The sequence below is a fragment of the Monopterus albus genome, unplaced genomic scaffold (genome assembly GCF_001952655.1).
Source record: "Monopterus albus unplaced genomic scaffold, M_albus_1.0 scaffold61.1, whole genome shotgun sequence".
Lineage (NCBI taxonomy): Eukaryota > Metazoa > Chordata > Actinopteri > Synbranchiformes > Synbranchidae > Monopterus > Monopterus albus.
Window position 1 is genome coordinate 164,074 of NW_018127941.1, and position 18,346 is coordinate 182,419.

Here is an 18,346-nt window from a genome sequence, read left to right on the forward strand (position 1 = left end):
TCACTTAAAAACTCTGAATAAGGAGCAGGTGGATGGTATACAATAACAAACAGAACAGGCTTTTGAGCCTTCCACTTTGGGTGTGAGAGACTCAGGGTGAGACTTTCAAATGAGTTATAACTATGTTTAGGTCTAGGGTTGATTAATAGGCTTGAGTCAAAGATCGCTGCCACGCCACCACCTCGGCCTGTGTTTCGAGGGATGTGACAGTTACTGTGACTAGGTGGAGTGGATTCATTTAGACTGACATATTCTTCCTGCTGTAACCATGTTTCAGTAAGACACAATAAGTCAATGTGATGTTCACTTATCATTCACTAACAGAGATTTAGATGAGAGAGATCTGATATTTAATAGTCCACATTTGAGCGTCCTCTTATTTTGTTGCGTAAGAGGAGTCATCTTAATTTTAATTAGGTTCTTTTGAATAACTCCTCTTGACTTGATTTTTGATTTATATAATTTAGGTGGTCGAGGGCAGACACAGTCTCTATGGACTTGGTATTACCCACTAGGTGTGTTCTATTTGATTGGCTGTTAAAACCTCTAAATCTATTACGGAGTAAAGGTTTTACAAAGGAGATGAAAGCAATCAGTATTTTTCAGCTGCCTCAGTCACCTCCCAGAAACTTTTACCACTGTTTTTTTCTTGCTATCCAGACACTGTCTTTTGCACCCGAAACCTCTCCTTCCTTCTTCTGTCTTTTTGTCCTTTGTCACAGCCTCCTTGTCATCAGAACAGGCCAGTCTGTCTCATGTTGTGGAGCTCCTGTCCTTTATTCTGCTGACTGCCATCTGGGCCATGTGTCCTCGAGACAGCCTGGCACTGCTGGGGCAGTGGGTGCAGGGCAAGCTTACACAGGTGACACATTCAAAGTGCTACGCATGTACACAGTATAATACCACTTCATGTACCGCTTACTGGCCGCTTTATTAGGTACAGCTGTACAATTGTATGCACTTTGGTACAACACTTCTACCTTAACATCTGTTTATGAAGCTCAAAATGTTTCAGTTTTTTTGGTGAAATGGTCATAAATGTATAAATTCAATTATATGTTTATTATTGAGGTCATAATTAAAGGTGGTGTTGTACTGGACTACATTATATTCAGAGGTGTATTCACTGAATTGCATTCAATTGTACAGGTGTATCTAAAAAAGTAGCCAGTGAGTATATACACAGTATAATACCACTTCATGGCTGCCACTGAAATGAGGAAGAATTACAATACCGCTTACTGGCCGCTTTATTAGATACAGCTGTACAATTGTATGCACTTTGGTACAACACTTCTACCTTAACATCTGTTTATGAAGCTCAAAATGTTTCAGATTTTTTGGTGAAATGGTCATAAATGTATAAATTCAATTATGTATTATATAATTAAATATGTATGAATCTTATAGTCTGCACAAACTCGTAGATGGACACTCTTTTTCTCTCCCTCAGTTGATGTTCAGCCGCCCCTATAGTAGGATACTGGAGGCTGAAGCCGACCAAGTCGGATTGCAGTTGGCTGCTAAGGTATCATCATTTCTAACATGTCATTTGTTAAACAGGGGCACTCCACTTATTTTATACAACCCCAAATCAGAAAAAGTTGGGACAGTATGTAAACTCAAAATTAAATCTGAAAATAGTGATTTATAAATCATCTGTGGCCTCTATTACATTGAAAACAACACAGCAGCACATTATTTGATGTGGTACCTCATCAATTTATTATTTGTTCAAAATAAACACTCACTCATTTCAATTCTGATGCCTGCAACACATTCCAAGAAAAGTTAAGACAGTTGCATTTCAGGGCCAGTAATGAGTTAAAACAATGAAATGATGATTCCATTTGATAGTGCACCTTAGAGAAAACAACCCATGACAACCATTAATCACCTTGACATGTTTCAGTAAGTTCATATAATGGAAAACCCCTACTGAGTCTGTGTTTGTGATGACATGAGGTCTGTGTGTGTCTTTCCCAGGCATGTGCAGATGTGCGAGCGGGCCCCGTATTCTGGCAGCAAATGGAAATCCAATGCCAGCTGACCGGAGAGCCCAGCCTCCCCGAGTGGCTCTCTACACATCCATCACACAGAAACAGATCCACTCAGCTGGACCGCCTCATACCCCAGGTACAGACATATGTAACAAATAACAGCATGGTTTATGAGTGGCTCTCAATATTTCTCACCTCATTTATACAAGTAAACACATACCTGCAGCTGTGATTCATCAGTTTCTCTAAAGTAAGACTTTGATCCCGATGTGAAAGGAGATCCCTACACCTGTCTGTTGTTTAGGAGAAACAGAAGCAGCTTTAGGAGTCTTAATGGAACTAATGAAGTGTCTGGAGAGATGCATATCCACCTGCAGACATGAGAAGTGGAAGGAGAGACTTGGGGAGGAGAGGAAAAGATGCAGGGTTTCAGGAAGACAGAAAACGTATTTTGCCACACAGGGACTTGGATATCTGTTTAACTAAAGGTTTTAAAAGCTTTGAGTTGAGGACCTGAAAGAAAAGGGCTAGTCCCACAACTCAGTTTCACACACTGTGCTGATACTGGGGTGAGACAGCCAAGGGTATCTTAAAGCCAGAAGGAAATCAACAAGCGGTTAATGCAGCAAATTTTATGGAAAGCACCATTGCAATTTACATGTGTGTGTTTGTATCTGAGGCAAAGAGAAAGATTAACACTGCATTTAATTGAATCTTTGCTATAAGTTGGACTTTTAATACATTGTCAAGCACACTATGCACAAAAGAGGAACAGATGGGTGAACCACTAATTCTCCATCAAGTGCTTGTGTCATTGAGTATGTATGTGTTCATTGTGCGAGGGTGTGTGTTATTTGTATTGCATGTGCCTGTGTGTCATATCATATCCCTGTGTGGTAGATTGACCTCCAGCAAAAGCTGCTGTCGAGGCCAGGCTGTGGCCACAAGCAGCAAAGTAATGAAGACCGTTGTTTGGGAGGATTCATCGGCCTGCGTTGCATGTGTGCTGAGAAAACTTTCAGGCCTGTTATCTGTAATACATTCCTCAACACAAACTGTTCCATGCAGCACAGCTACTTAACCTGACTCTTGTCAGGGTACTCCACCTCCACTAGTGCACTCATCATGCTTAAGCAAAGCACATTAAGTCCACTGGTGGCATGAGAGGCAGAGGCTGTTTGATTGGGAAGCTAAGTACATCTATGTGTTCATGGTCTTGTGGGAGTTTCTAAGTGAGAGAATAATGAGTGTGGAGTTTGTGTGTGGGTGTGTGGGACAGACAGGGGGAATGTCTGTAACTGCTTGCATGATATTTTACTTTTGTTTACATTAAAATTGACTTAAAAATCATCTTGATGACTTCTGATAAAGTGAATGGCATCTCTGCCTTTGCTACTGCCTGCCTGGATCGTCAGGGCCATAACTTTTTTTTTTTTTTTTTTTTTCAACTATATGTGTGTATTTGAAGGAGTGGGTATGGTGGGAAGGAGGCGGCAGTGGTGCAGTGGGTAGAGCTGTCGTCTGTTGCACCCGCCGAAGGTTTCGGTGCCTGTAGTCCACGTGTCATAGTGTCCATGGGCAAGACACTGAACCCCCCGGTTGACCGTGATGGTGGCGCGTATGCTTGCAGCGGCCCGGTGACCTCGGCTCCAAACATAATGTCGTTGTACGTGTTACAATGACAATGAATAAAGCTTCTTCTTCTGCTGCTGCTGCATGGAAGAGCCTTAAACAGGAAGTCTGTATCCCGGAAGTGACGCCACCGCCCGGCGCAAATTAATCAATACGTTTTTTTTCCCCCATACAGTTATCAACAACGTCAACAAAACTAAATAGATGAATAAATGCCATAGAGGCAACCTCTCACAATAATGCAACGTTATGAATTTTATCCAGATTATGCAAATAAACCTATTTTTTCCCCTCTTGGGGGAAAAAGTGGCGGAGCGTCGGTCCGGTGTGTTGTGTCGAAACCTGTTTCCATATCGCGATGTGTTTCCCATAAGAGGAACCCTAACATTATCCACAACCACTGCCACTGAGGAGGGTGCTACGTGAAACTGAGTTTTTAACAGGGGGAGCAGCTCGGCGGGGGAACGCTTTTCTACAAAAGACCTGTCACTGGTTCAGAGTACAAAAATTGACCATCAATTTGCATGATGTTTGGATTTCCTGTGGTGAAAATGCAATAAAACTAAATCATAATGTTTTTAGTTAATTTAATTAAACAATAAGTCAACAGTTCCAACTACACTTATTAAATTTGTTGGATTTTACAACCCTATGAGTGAGTGAATGAGAAGTCCCTCTGCGCCTTCACCCTTCATCTCTATGGTAACCAAATACCGCTGACGTAGCTTGGACAACAAACCTGAAACAAAACAACAGCAAAGAGGGGAAGTTAAACTGCATATCAGCTAACTTTCATTAAAAAAAAACTCTGTTGTGTAGAGCTTTTTCATGACTAGACGGAGAGGTGCTAAGAAGCAGCACGCGTTTCAAGAAACCATAGTATGACTGAAAGCCTATCTACTAATGCTGCTTAAGTTGCTAACGGTAGTAAACATTTACTCAAATACGGACGTGTTTTAGCTAACACTCTGTTATAATCTAAATGTAATTACAAATATAAACGACCGTGTAACATTTTCAGTTAATGTAACGATAAGTAAAGTCTAACGTCTTACCTTACTAGAAATGTATCCCGTTAGACATTTATTTTAGATTTATTTTAGCTAGAAACAACCAAAGAGTGCTAACGCCGGTGATTTAGCCGTAAGCTGATATTGTCCTTTCACGGAGCTCTTATCTCCTTGCTGTAAACGAATTAATTGATAATCATTGTAGCTGCTGGATAATTTTCTGTTGATCAGTCAGTTAACTAATTGCTGTAACTCTAAAGACAGGTATACTTTAGTTACTCTGCAGATGAAGAATTTACAGACAAAACTTAAGATGTTACCATAATACAAAGATGCATAAACCACCCATTGCTATAGAACAGTAAAAATGTGTTCCACCTTTATTAGCTATAATTAAAATACTGTGTACATCTTCAGCTTTAACAGTTAAATCAATTAATGTTTTTGTTAATCAACGGAAAATTATTCAGCAACTATTACAATACACGATTCATCATTTTAGCTGTAGGGGTCTGTGTTTGTTTGATTTTGTTATTTCAAAACTTCACTTATGCCAGCTTGTCTAAGAGGAATATTTGCTGCTTTTCTCTTGTCACTGTATACATTTCGGTTTTGGCCCAAAACAAGGGATATGTTCGCATTTTAGGTTAGTTTATATCACTTATGGACATAAAATGACCCAAAATTCGGTTAATTGCGTTATTGTCCATTGTTTTCTGACATTTTGTATAGACCTCGTGGTTAATTGATTAATTACAAAAATATCTGGCTAATTAATTGATAATAAAAAATAGCCTAATCTTTATCAGCAGCTTTTTAAATCATGTAGTATATTGTTACATTGACCAGGGTCATTCTGCTGTAGTACAGATTACTTTTGAAACTTCAGGGACTTTTTGTTAATACTTCCATAATTTTACGCATTTAAAGCCACAAATAAGATTGAATGCAGGACTTTTACTTGTGTTTCAGCAACTTTACATTGTGGTGTTGCTACTTTTAAATCAAAGAATCTGCATAGTGGACGTTTTCATTTCAACCTCTGCATTTTACACCTATGGTTCATTTTCCGTTCTGGTATTGTATTTTTTTTCTTTTTTCTCCATCAGTCATATGCTCTCTTTCTAGACAGAAGTATTTTCATTGGTGAACCAAAGTTCTGGCTCATTGTTCACACAATAATATTCTGCTGATATGTGGCACCAGAAGCCAATGTTTCCATCTTCATTCAGTGCTGAGGATCCATTCAAGGCCCTTCCCAACCCCCCCGATGATCCACTGGAAATGAAGAGGGGGCCGGTAGGAGCACGGTCACGCATCCCCAGGGCTGGATCTCTCACTAAATTGCCTCCTATACAGAGACACAAAAATGGTAAGGAAGGAAAAAAATGTTGATGTAAATCAGGATTATGGAATAGAATTGATAAAAAATTCTGGAAGATAAAAAAAAAGACCTTTATAGTTACTGAGTGTATGACACATACTAAAGTAATTATTGTTAAGTTGCAAACATTTGTTTCAGTCCTTGCTTTGCTGTAAATGTACAGGCACTAGTGCTAAAGCAGATTTCTCAGAATGAATGGGGACATTTACATACTGACATTAAACCTGATTTACATTCTCTGTGCACGGGCTGGGTAGAAAACATAATTTACTGATGGTGTTTTTAGTGGAAAATGACTGCATGCTTTCTCTTAACCCTTTCCCCAAGAAGCAGCCCTGCTATCCAGAGCAGTAAAATAGATAATGAATATTGACTTGAGTTCTCTGTATTTCAAATAACTTCTTGGCACATCCTTTCTATTTGTTTAGCAAAAGATGGATCAAAACCAGACCCAGAACCAATGCAGTCGTCAACTAAACGACTCCTCGGCAGAGACTACACCAAGCTCCAAAGTGATCCTCATAAAACTGGCCCAGTGCAACATCCCAGTACAACATTAGTGAAGAACATTCCAACTGCAGCTGATGTGGAAGAGTCACAGCAAAGGACAATGCTGGAAGAAGATCAAACAAAAAGGTCACTTTAAAAAAATCCACACTTCTTCCATGTTGAATACAAACTTTTAAAAATAGCTAATGTGAAATTGTAAAAATATGTATTGCTTTCTATTATCCACCTTCCTGTTTGTCCTTCTTGGTGTAGGTTGGAGCAGCTAGTACAAGATGTAAACTTCTTCGAGAATAAATTAGAGGAGATCACCAGAAAACTGTCAATGGCTGAGGAGTTCACTGTGGAGGTGATACCACAAGAGCTGCAGGAAGCTCAAAATAGCCAGCTCCAATGCAACAGATAACTCTATCCATCTATTTGTGTGTCTATCATCTATCTATCTATTTAGGAAGTAGAGGAAATAGAAAGGATGGAGGATCAAATCAGTGCCCTGGACATGGCCTCCATCAAGCTGCAGGCCAAGATCAAGGTAGGAACATGTTTGGTTGAAGAAGCAAATGTAAATAATTAGTCCACGTGAATCAGATGTATAGGGTTTGTTACACAGGACATCTGAGTACACTGTCTTTTAATTGAGCAACAATAAATTGATTAATTGACTTGATTAATTTCACATGATTTTCTTCACCTTTGTTAAATAATGTCTTGTTGAACTATACGATATCTCAACAACTACTGAATGGTTTTGCCATGAATTCTCAGAGGATATACCCTACTGACTTTTCTTCTGATGTCACCATAAGATAGATTACCATGAAATTTGGATCAGACTTTCATGTGCCTCTCAGTATTGTAGGTGATCACTTAATTTTTTTTTTACCCAGTGTCACTGTCAGTTAAATATTTGAATTTGACCAATGTTTTGGTTTATAACATGAAACATCTGGTGGATGAGAGTTCCTGTCAGGAGAAGGAACTTACAATCAAGGACTACAAACGCAGCATCCAGGAATTTGAGAACATGCAGAAGAAACTTAAGTGAGTTATGATTACCTTATGAGGTTAAAGTGACACTGACATATAGTACTGTACTACAGCTTACTACTTATACCTGAATTTTTGTCCTCTTCTGCTCCTCTTTTCTTTACACCTCCACCCCTCCTTCACTCCCTGCAGGCACACTGCAGCTGCTAATTCCAGAAAATACAAGGAGATGTGGCTAATGTGTGATGCAGAGGTGAATCAACTAGCAGAGAGGGCTTTGGTCATCGACTCGCTGATCTGCAAGAACCTTGGTTTATCCTGGGAGCAGCCTCCTATGGCCTTCATGGAATGCTCCAGTCCTATCCAGCCTCAGAAACAGGCCCACAGGCACAGCCGCCAGGGCATCTCCCAGGTGTTTCAAACTGGACAGGCTTTACAGTGCAACCACAAGATGATGGGTGCCTCAGGTGGGCTGGAGACCAATGCAGAGAGCTCAGACATGGAAATGCACAAAGAAGGGACAGCGGTGCAGAGTGAGAGTGGTGCAGATGTGGAGGGGGAGGAGCTGTCAATGGAGACACTGAATAAAGTGATGGAGGTGCTGTATGATGAGGTGGTGAGAAAGGAGTTCATTATTCATGTTTATTACAGAAATAGTTTATTAAGCAGATACATCTTTAGAACAAAATTTGTTCTAAACAATAGAGGTGCTGGAAGTCTCAACCTTTGTACAGAGTCAGCCTAGTTGTTTCCTGTCTCTATGCTAAGCTAGGCCAGCTGTTTCCTGGCTGTAGTTTTGTATTTAATGTACAGAGAGTGTGAACATCTATCTCTCGGCAATAAAGCAAATAAATCTTGCTCCTCAAATGAACTATTCCTTCTGTTAATGCTGCCATCTTAATTCGTCGGTGGCCTTTAACATGTCCCAACTTGCTGCTTTGCTATAGCTAATAGAAAGCGCCTGACTGCAGACTGGAGTTGAAGCTTTTTCTAAAATGTGTTGCAGAATGCAAATGACAATGTTAGTTACAACACCACAAGAAAGCAATACTGTGACATTGTGTGACAAGCATCTCCAACCAAATGTTTCTCCTCCTCCTGTCTCAGGGTTTCCTAACTGAGGGTAAACCCCTAGAGCTGCTGACTCTGCTGGAGAAGGAAGAACAGACTGTTGTGAAGCTAGACACTCTAATGAGTGTGAGTTCATGTCCTCTTATTTTTCTCCTGTTTTCTCACAATACAGCACAGCCGTTACAGACACTGTGGTACAATATGTAGCAGATACCTTAGGAGTTAGAGTGGGTGTTTTGCTGTTGGACTATACAGGGACAATCCTGAACAACCAGACATGCTGTTTTCTTTCTTGCAGTCTTTGGGCATTGAAGAGAAGGATGTACCCAAGCTGGCTCCTTTCTTATTAAAGTACAATCAACAGCAGACTGAGGTGAGGAGGGACAGAGTTGAGGAGAGCAGTGGAGGGATCCTCCTAAAAAATAATATTTTGAAATGAGTTTAGCAAAGTATTGCCTTAAGTCTTTGACTGAGAAGATGATTGTAATTAGACAGTTACTATTTCTGCATCTTCCGTCGGTGTTTTTTCTTCCTACAGGATGTTTGTGGTGAGCTGGCTGAGACAGCAGAGACCAGCTCTATGACTAATCTGACCTCTGAACTCATCGATCCTAAACATGTCCTACCTGCTCTTAAAAGTTTCCTTGAGCAGCAGATGAGATTCAGGTTAGATCACATTTATAGAAATGACCAACCGAAGCTTATCTATTTATTTTCCATGTCAACAAAAGCATTTAGTTATCAGGACTGCATGTATGTTTTCAACATAATATTTAGTGAGACATCACTTAGGCAGTCTTTCTCTATGAATATGTGATGTTAATATGCTCTTGGTGGTTTCTAAGGGAGAGCTCAGCCCACCAACAGACCAACCAGCTGCATTTAGAAACCCAGGATAGTTCAGAGGATAAAGCCTACTGGGAGAGTATGGGCAACATTATCTTGGAGGACAAACTTAAACTCTGGGACACTGCAGAGAAAGCACTGAAGCAGTACATGTGAGTAACAACCACACACACACACACACACACACACAAATGAGTCATAAAATTTTTTTTTTCTGTAATTCCAGCAAGATCCTCACAGACATCTCGGACCTCACCTTTGAGACAAAGAGCCTGGAGCACGAGAACACAGAACTGCGGATGCTGCTGCAACAACCACTCAGTGCAGCTGAGGGAAAAGAGAGTTTGGTTAAAGCTTCAAGAGTGAAGAAGCATCGCAAAACAAAATAAAAACAATTCTACAGGCATAAATGATCTAAAGCATCTTGAACCTTTTTCATAGGATACATTTTTTACATGTTATAGAAAGAAAAGCACAGATATAAAAAATTCATAAATAAAGACTGCATTACAGTTAGAAGTCAGTTTCAGTTCTAGTATTATTATGTAGGCTGCACTGACATGGCTCATTCGGACTCTTATATGCATTACATATGTATTAATGTTATTAGTTACCTCTCTGTTTGTTCTGCAATAGACACAATCTTTAATCATACTCTTTAATACATACTGTATCTGCTCTTTCTTCTATTCACTTGTAGACCATATGACTAATGAAACATGCATAACCTGCTTTGCTGTCATCTCCTTTGGCTACTGGGAATTTATAGCTTAATTTAATAATGTGCCATTACCTTGTTTTGTACAATATTACACTATAAATATTGCTCTCAAATACTTGTTTACAGCTTGTAATCCCAGTAGTTTATATTTTAACCCACACTGAAACTACATCACATGCACCATGTGTTGGAGGCTGAATAACTATAACAAATCATGAAGAAGGTCCAGTATTGTGATCAGGCTGCAACATGACAATGTTGAAAACAATGAGGGAGCACATAACTGGCGCTCTGTCCCAAGACCTGAACATCCAACATCGGCACCATCACCAAGAAGGTGCAGCACAGGATGTACTTCCTGCATCTGCACCATTCATATCTAGTATGTTAGTGCTGTGAATCTGTTTGCTTCCATGGTTATAGTGTCAGGAAGAGCACGAATGTGTCAACCATTCAGGGAAAAGTGTATGTAAAAGCTGTGAAAACTATGGACATGAGGACAAATTAGAGAGAATTCTTTTTGACAAATTCAGCCTCCAGGCATGACACTGTATCTCTACTATAGCCACTGAATGCTTTTCTTTATATAAACACCAATGTACAGTATTTCTCATTTTCAACCCTTTTAACAAAGATTCAAACTACATGGAATCTTTTGAAAAGCATGAATGAAATTTAAAATTTTAATTTACAGTAGATCAACCTCATCATAAGTGATCCTGTAGCCAGTTCACTGTTTGTCCTTCCGTAGACCACTGCAAACTGAGAACAATGTTTACTGTCAAAGGAATTTTTAATGAAGCACAGAAGTCACTGGAATCTTTTTAAGTAATTAGTTTACTTGCAGCAAGGAGACAAGTCAGCATGAGCATACAGAGTTGTCTGAGTGAGGTAGGTTCATACAACATAATATATATATAGTAAACAGGCATGCCCTGATAACACGACTTAGACACTAATCATACTGGGACACATGCTTTTATAGTTAACGGTTGTGTCTCGCTTCGTCTGGAACAGTCTGTAGTTGAGTATATCACAGTACACAGAGTTTCACATGAAAGACAGAAAATGTCCTTCAGTTTCAGTTTCTCACATGGCTCTGTTCTGAAAGTTTAAAACACATTAAATTGTAAAAATCATGTCTAATAACAGAATTTTTATAACATTCCCTCCTGTTTAAACTTTTAGAATAATTTTATTTACAGCATAATTCTTAATCTTGATCATCCCAGGATCTCATTGTTTAAACTCTCCTTTTCAGGTTTTCATTAAAACAAGTCATACATGGTTCACTCAGATCAGAATCGGGGAAGTCTTTTTTCAAACCCAATCGTCCGGTTCATGGTGATCTTCTTCTTCTTCTCCTTCCGCGACACAAACCTGTTGGTACATTGTCTTAGTCAGAGCAGCGTCTATCAGTCTCTGCATCCGTACCCACAGACAGGGAATGCAACAGCCACACACTACCAGCAGGGCTGCAGCCACGAGCAGAGAAATCAACCCAGAAGCCACTCCATTTCCTGAAACAAGATTCCAGGAAGCTGGTGAAGGGGTTGTCGATGCCAGAATTCTCAGCCAGCTCCTCGGATAGGGCTGTCAATCCTTCAAGGGCCTTGGTGATGCTGCCATCTGGGGAAGTGTTGTTAGGTATAAAAGTACAACAAAATGTTCCAAACAGCTTACATACTCCCCCTCTCTCGGCTAACTACATATCTAGGGCCATCTTATTTTGCCATGCCATGAGAGAAGTTGGGCCTAGTTGGTCTGCTATGCCTCTTTTCGCATCTCTGGTATAATTTACAAAATGTTGTTGATTATAGTACAAGTAATTAATACAATCCACATTTTTATTTACTGTGACCCACCAGGAAAGAAAAGATTCAAACCCTGCATCTATTTGATTTCTAGCTTTAAACTCATCAGGTACCCCTCGGGGCATGCCAATTGCATCTATGTACACTCTGCTGTCAAACGAACCTCTGGGGCTAACTGCTCTCCTGGTTCTGCAATGTAGGCGGGATGCAAATAACAGCCTTTCCCCCAGCTCCTTGTATTCTCTCAATGAGAATATGTGAAAAGGCATCAGCAGCTGCACCAGGGCACATCTGCCTCGCCACTGTGAGGGAAGTCTGGGTCTCAACTTACCATCTCTGCATATCCACCATCTGTATGCCCTTGAGATAGTTTGGTTCACAAACCAGGTGGCAGAATAGTCACCACTGTCAGTGGTGATGTTGAAGGTCTCCTCACACCAGGCAGGAGGCAGGTTGTGGACATTCTTGCAAGGACCAGAGCGCACAAAGCATGTATTATTCCCAGGATAAATGTCTACTGAGGGAGGAACGTCTCTTTTGTTTACTGGTGGACACAGTAAAGAGAGAGATTTACATTGTTCAGTGGTTGGAGAAAAAGCCTTATCAAGCAACTGTAGTATGCATTGTAATCCTGTAGAATCTGCCAATTCATTCAATTGAAGAGGAGCAGTTCCTAATTGAGGTCTGGCAGTAGAACACATGATACAATTACTAACATTACTTTCTTGTGCAGTAAACGTCATCCACTCAAACCATTCATTTTTATCAGCATATCCTGTTTCTAGGGCCATTACATGTAAGGCCTTTCAGGTATTCTACTCCCTCATCCACTAGAGATGCATTAGTATTGTGAAGACTACCTGAGGGAGGAGATTTTGTATCTACTTCGGTAATTTTTAAGCAGAAGGTTCCTATTAGGCCACTTCCTCTCAGATATACGCCTAGGGGATATATGCCACTATCAGATGGTCTGGCATCTTTTAGAGTTATGAGAAGGGGGTTACAGCTGTTAAATGTACAATGTTGAGGGATGCCTTTAACTATAGTTAGATGATTCTTCTGTGGGGAAGTGGGATTATATCCCCAATCTAAGGGTCCGGTGTGCCACGTGGGACAGTATATGATACTATCCTCATACATACCACATTCCTCATCCTGAGTACAGATATACTTGTCTGCCCAAATGTAATGGTTTGGGTCTCCATAACATTGTATAAGGTTACACAGGTCAATTTTTGTCACTATGGTATCGCCTTCTTTGTCCTTTATCTCAGGCATAGGGTAATGAATTTCAAGGTTCCTTTTATTTCTCAACTTTGTCACTGTCTGTGGCTTTTCAGAGAAGAGCCAGTGAAGTAATAAGATTACAACTATTGCTATAGTTGACATAATTAAGATGCCAATGTGACTGGGCTTATTTCTTGTTATACTCTCAGGTCTAACTTTTACAGGTGAGGTTTGTCCAAACAGTCCCCAGCTGGTTTCCTGATCCTCCTCTATCTGTCCATGCATATTTTAGGTCACACTCTATGCTCCTATTGGCTGATGGTTTCTTCACTGAGTTTGAGATGACTCTTCCCTATTGGATCAAGTCCCCTTTGTAATCAGACTTGCTGCCTCAGAGAGCAGTGGTGTGTAGCTAACTGTCCTTTACCTATTTTAGGAGGATAAAGGTGTCACCAGCTTACAGTGGGACAGATGAATCCAGGATGTCCTCTCAGTTATCTTTACTGCTGTAGGTGTGGTGAGCAATATCTGGTATGGACCTTACCACCTTGGACTGGACCGGCTTTCTCTGTTAATCACCTTCAGTAGCACCCAGTCTCCAGGTTTCACAGTTTTGATTTGCGGCGCCACTGGTTCCCCTGGAACAGAATTAGCACAAACAACCTCCTTGTATGTTAGCATTGTCGCTATATAATCTGCTAAGGTTTGTTCAGCCTCTTCATCTGGATGCTGGAAGGGTTTTAATTGTGGAATAATGTAAGGTCTACCATACATTAGTTCAAAGGGTGTTAACCCATGTGCTGTGGGAGTTACATGCATGTTCAAGAGTACTAATGATAGACAATAAATCCAGTTCTTTCCAGTTTCCTCCATTGTTAAGCTTTAGTCGCCAAAAGAAAACAAGGCCACCAAGGGTGACCCATAAGCACCAGGCAGGGGCGACAAAGGACAGTTCTGGAGGACGACACAGTCATCAGGCTAGGGGGCGACAAAGGACAGCTCTGGAGGACGACACAGTCGTCAGGCTAGGGGGTGACAAAGGACAGTTCTGGAGGATGACCTCGGCACCAGGCTTGAAAGTGTAGCGGCCGGTTGGGAGGACGACCTCGGCACCAGGCTTGAAAGTGTAGCGGCCGGTTGGGAGGATGGGACGACCCCGGCGCCAGGCTTGAGAGCATAGACACCGTTGTGGAGGGCGATCTCGGGACTGGACAAGGCCCCGGAGGAGCGGCCGACCAAGGCACCAGACTGAGAATGGTGGGGACGGTGACTGCAGCGGTGACTGGAGGACCAGATGGGACGGTGGCTGCAGCTGGGATGGAGTACCCATGGGCAAGGGCCGGGATGACGGCGAACCCCTCTGGTGCAGGAAACAGGGTGGCGCCGTCGGCAAACCCCTGCGGTGCAGGAAGCAGGGTGGTGCTGTCGGCGAACCCCTCAGGAGCTGGAAGCCGGAGAGTGGCATTGACGCCGACCCGCCCAGAGACAACAACTGGAACTGAAGGAGACGGGGCGGCGTCGGCGCGCTGGCCGACCCGCCCGGAGACAAGAACAGGAACTGGCTGAGATGAGGGCTGCGGCAGCTGGAGGTTTGGCTGAGACGAGGGCTGCGGCAGCTGGAGGTCTGGCTGGGGAGCTCATGAAGGCCGGCGAGGAGCTGGCTGGAGAGCACGTGGAGGCTGCAGCTGGTGAGGAGCATGTGGATGGGGAGCACATGGAGGCTGGAGCGGGGGCTGAAACGGCAGCGATGGCTTGGACTGCTGGGGCTGAAGCTGCAGAGATGGCTGCTGGGTCTGAAGCTGCAGTGAGGGCTTGGACTGCTGGGGCTGGAGCTGCAACAAGGGCTTGAGCTGCTGGGGAGCTGGCTGGCATCAACCCTTCCTCCTGCTCCATCCCCCTCCAGGACCACCTGGACAGAGGGCCAACCTCGTACCAGTATAGGGTGAGGAGGCAAAACCGGTGGACACTGGAGTGGGCTCGGGGACAGGAGACAGAAAAATGGCGCCTAGCCGTATGGAGGGACAAACAGTCTGTGGAGGTGAGGGCTTGGGAGCTTCCTCAGGGAAAAACGAAAAAGGGGTAAACATTTGAGCTTTGAGCTGCTGGTAAATATCTCGGGCTTCCACGGGGCTAAGGTAGGTCTCTTTGATTTGTGACCAGGGATGATTAAGTCTGTGGCTAGTGAATGGAGATGAGTGAAGGCTAGCACCTGAGCCAGCTGAGTCCATTGTTGGCCGGAGCATTCTGTTAAGGTTTAGTCCCCCTCATCAGGAGGGTGAGGGCGAACTGAGGTAGGACTCATGATTGTTGACCCAGGTGCTAGTAAAAAGGTGGTTTTAATGGTGGGAATCACAAAAAGGAACAGAATCAATTAACACATACAACCAGGGCTGGGCAAAGACGGCTGAGGAGACCAGGACGACCAGGGGAGCAAACAGGCTAATGGCAAAAACCAGGAGAGTGGGAGGAACAGGACAGACAGGTGAATAGACAAACTACCCATGTGGATTGGTGAACAAAAAATGAAATCCACAGCACAGGAACTGTCAGCGTGGACATCTAGAGATGTATAACACAAAACATGTAACCAACGTACCAAATGAGATCCACAGCACAGGAACTGTCAGCGTGGATATCAAAATTAACGTCTAGGTAACGAAATGGAAAAAACATAAAGAGATCCACAGCACAGGAACTGTCAGCATGGACGTCTAGAGACGTATAACACAAAACATGTAACCAACGTACCAAATGAGATCCACAGCACAGGAACTGTCAGCGTGGATATCAAAATTAACGTCTAGGTAACCAAATGGAAAAAACATAAAAAGATCCACAGCACAGGAACTGTCAGCATGGACGTCTAGAGACGTATAACACAAAACATATAACCAACATACAAAATGCGATCCACAGCACAGGAATTGTCAGCGTGGAAAACAAAATGATGTACAATACATACCACGAATATAGGCTGTTACGGGGTATGCAAGTTAATGCTCCAGCGATGACAGAGCGTCTGCCAGAGGTATAAATAAGGAGGAAGGTAATCATCGGGATGCACCCCAGCTGTGCGCACCGACAAACGAGTCACTAGTTACTGAATGCAACACAGCTGAGGTGCAGATCCCGCAGGATCGAGAGAGCAGGGGAGAGAAAGGCGGAAGAGAGGCAGGTCGTGCCGAGCGGACCTGACATCCATGGTTTTCCTTAGTTTTGCTTTAAGAATGCCATTATGTCTTTCTACTGACCCTGCAGGTTGTGGGTGATAGGCACAATGGTGTTTCAGGTCTTCGTGTAGAGTTTGGACTAAGAATGATATTACACTGAGTTCCATTGTCACTATATATTTTTCAGGTATTCCATATCTGGGGATTATTTCCATCACCAGTGCCTTTGCTACTGTGAGGGCATCTGGAGCAGTTGTGGGAAACACTTCAACCCATTTCTTAAATATAGCTATTATAACCACACAATTGCTTTCACTCACACTTGTTTAAAACTGACGTCATGTAACCCCCCTTACAGTCAACTGTTTGGACAAAAGGTTTAGAATAGTTTGGAAATCCTAGCGTGGCAGAATTTACTAGCAGTTGTTTAATCTGTGTGTGATTCGATCTGCTACTGCTAACGGAACGTCATAGATTAGCACCATTAATGGAGCTGTGATGGCTGCATAGTTGGAAATCCAGTTCCTGCAAAAATTTATCATACCTAAGAATGACATCATTTGCCTTTCAGATTGTGGTTTGGGTGCTTGTAAGATAGCCGTTCCCCTGCTCTCATCTAGATGTTTTCCCTCCTGTGAGAGGTTGTGATAAGAGTGTGAATGAAAGATGCCAAGTTTGTCAGCTGTAGGCAGCTGTCAGTGCAGTTTCCCATAACAAGGGTCTGGCCTTGGGGAAATGTTTAAAGTACAGTCATAGAAGAATTCCATGTCTTCTCCATTTATTTTTAGACAAGGTTGTGTAAAAACCAAATGAAATAAAACAAAACATAGAATTATAACACGTAAGTTTAGTATATCATTTTACTTGCGCAGCTCCTTTGTGTGTATATCAGACTATGCAAAGCAGCAGACCTGACACAAGTTGCATAAAATTAACATTAAGAACGACTTACAAGCAAACTGTACTTCCATACAGGTTACAGTCTCAATAATTCATATCGACAGAAAAAGTGTAGGTCTTAAGTTCCATCTTAATTTTTGCTGCTCTGTCAAAAGATTTTTTAATGAAAAATCTCTTTTCCTATTTGTCCCTAAGGAATACATTTTCCCTACCTCTTTTAACTCTTTGCTTCCTCATAACTATGCTTTTGTAAAAAAAAATTTCCCCAAAGTGCTGCTCAGCATGTCTGGCATAATCTAGTGTATTTGTCAGGTGAGCAGTGCAGTGGTCGATCATGTGTTTAGTGATAAAACTGCTGATTATGGGCAGACAGCCTTTTAGGAAGGCATTTTCAGTTGTTGTTCATATGGGCTGCCATTATCTGCATTTTCTGGGGGCTGCATGCCACTGTGATTAGCATACACTTCTTTTAGTCTGGCGTAGTAATGATCTACATCCTCGTCATCTTTTTGTATGCATCGGTTAATTTCTGTCCAATTTGCTCATGCTTGATATCTGGTTCTAGTGCGGCCCATTAGTTGGTCTATTTTTTGGTTGAGATCGGCATTATTGTATTTGAGTGGCTGTCCCTGATCATCATTTGGGTTACAATCTACTTTTACTTTGGGGTGTGGAATTCTGTTGCCTTTTTTTTTTTTCCGTCTCCAGCTGTCCACGGACGATAGATGTACATTACATTTGGAGCCCTGGCTGCCCCTTCCCTAGCTTCCCCACCATCCCTCCCCTATTTTGCATTCCTGTCACTCTTTGTAGCACGAGGGGTGAAACTGTTAGATTTTCTTTCCATACAGTGCTAAGACCAGGATAAAGTGGGTTTTCGAGTGGAGGTGGGTTAACTGGGTAAGGTGGGGGGGATTAGGACTGGGGTAGTTTGTGCGTTTTGCACAGGAGGTGTTCTGGTGCTCATAACTATGATTTCATCTTCTTTATCTACCAGGGTGAGAGTTTCTTTTATGCTTGCCTCTTTCTCTTTCTCTGCACCTTTCATCCTTTTGTTGGCTTCTGACAGCCACTTAC

At 42.2% G+C, this 18,346-nt stretch overlaps 2 protein-coding genes across 2 annotated transcripts in view; both read left to right on the top strand.

Annotated features, from left to right (window-relative positions):
* Positions 1 to 18,346, top strand: part of oma1 (OMA1 zinc metallopeptidase) — a 31,452-nt gene that overhangs the window by 6,027 nt on the left and 7,079 nt on the right. The window contains exons 5-7 of the mRNA XM_020603526.1: positions 738 to 862; positions 1,454 to 1,528; positions 1,987 to 2,136. Coding sequence (XP_020459182.1) covers positions 738 to 862; positions 1,454 to 1,528; positions 1,987 to 2,136 — 350 coding nt within the window. The remainder of the gene's footprint in view (positions 1 to 737; positions 863 to 1,453; positions 1,529 to 1,986; positions 2,137 to 18,346) is intronic.
* LOC109962105 (dynein regulatory complex protein 1-like) lies at positions 7,471 to 10,337 on the top strand. The gene is made up of 7 exons (XM_020603520.1): positions 7,471 to 7,574; positions 7,713 to 8,136; positions 8,628 to 8,717; positions 8,890 to 8,964; positions 9,130 to 9,257; positions 9,437 to 9,589; positions 9,664 to 10,337. The coding sequence occupies exons 1-7, from the start codon at positions 7,471 to 7,473 to the stop codon at positions 9,824 to 9,826; spliced, it is 1,137 nt and encodes a 378-aa protein (XP_020459176.1). The 3' UTR covers positions 9,827 to 10,337.

Coding starts and splice junctions, on each gene's coding strand:
- LOC109962105 (XM_020603520.1), top strand. CDS start 7,471: ATGAAACATCTGGTGGATGAGAGTTCCTGTCAGGAGAAGGAACTTACA. Junction 8,137..8,627: donor AGGTGCTGTATGATGAGGTG/GTGAGAAAGGAG, acceptor CTCCTGTCTCAG/GGTTTCCTAACTGAGGGTAA. Junction 9,590..9,663: donor AAAGCACTGAAGCAGTACAT/GTGAGTAACAAC, acceptor CTGTAATTCCAG/CAAGATCCTCACAGACATCT.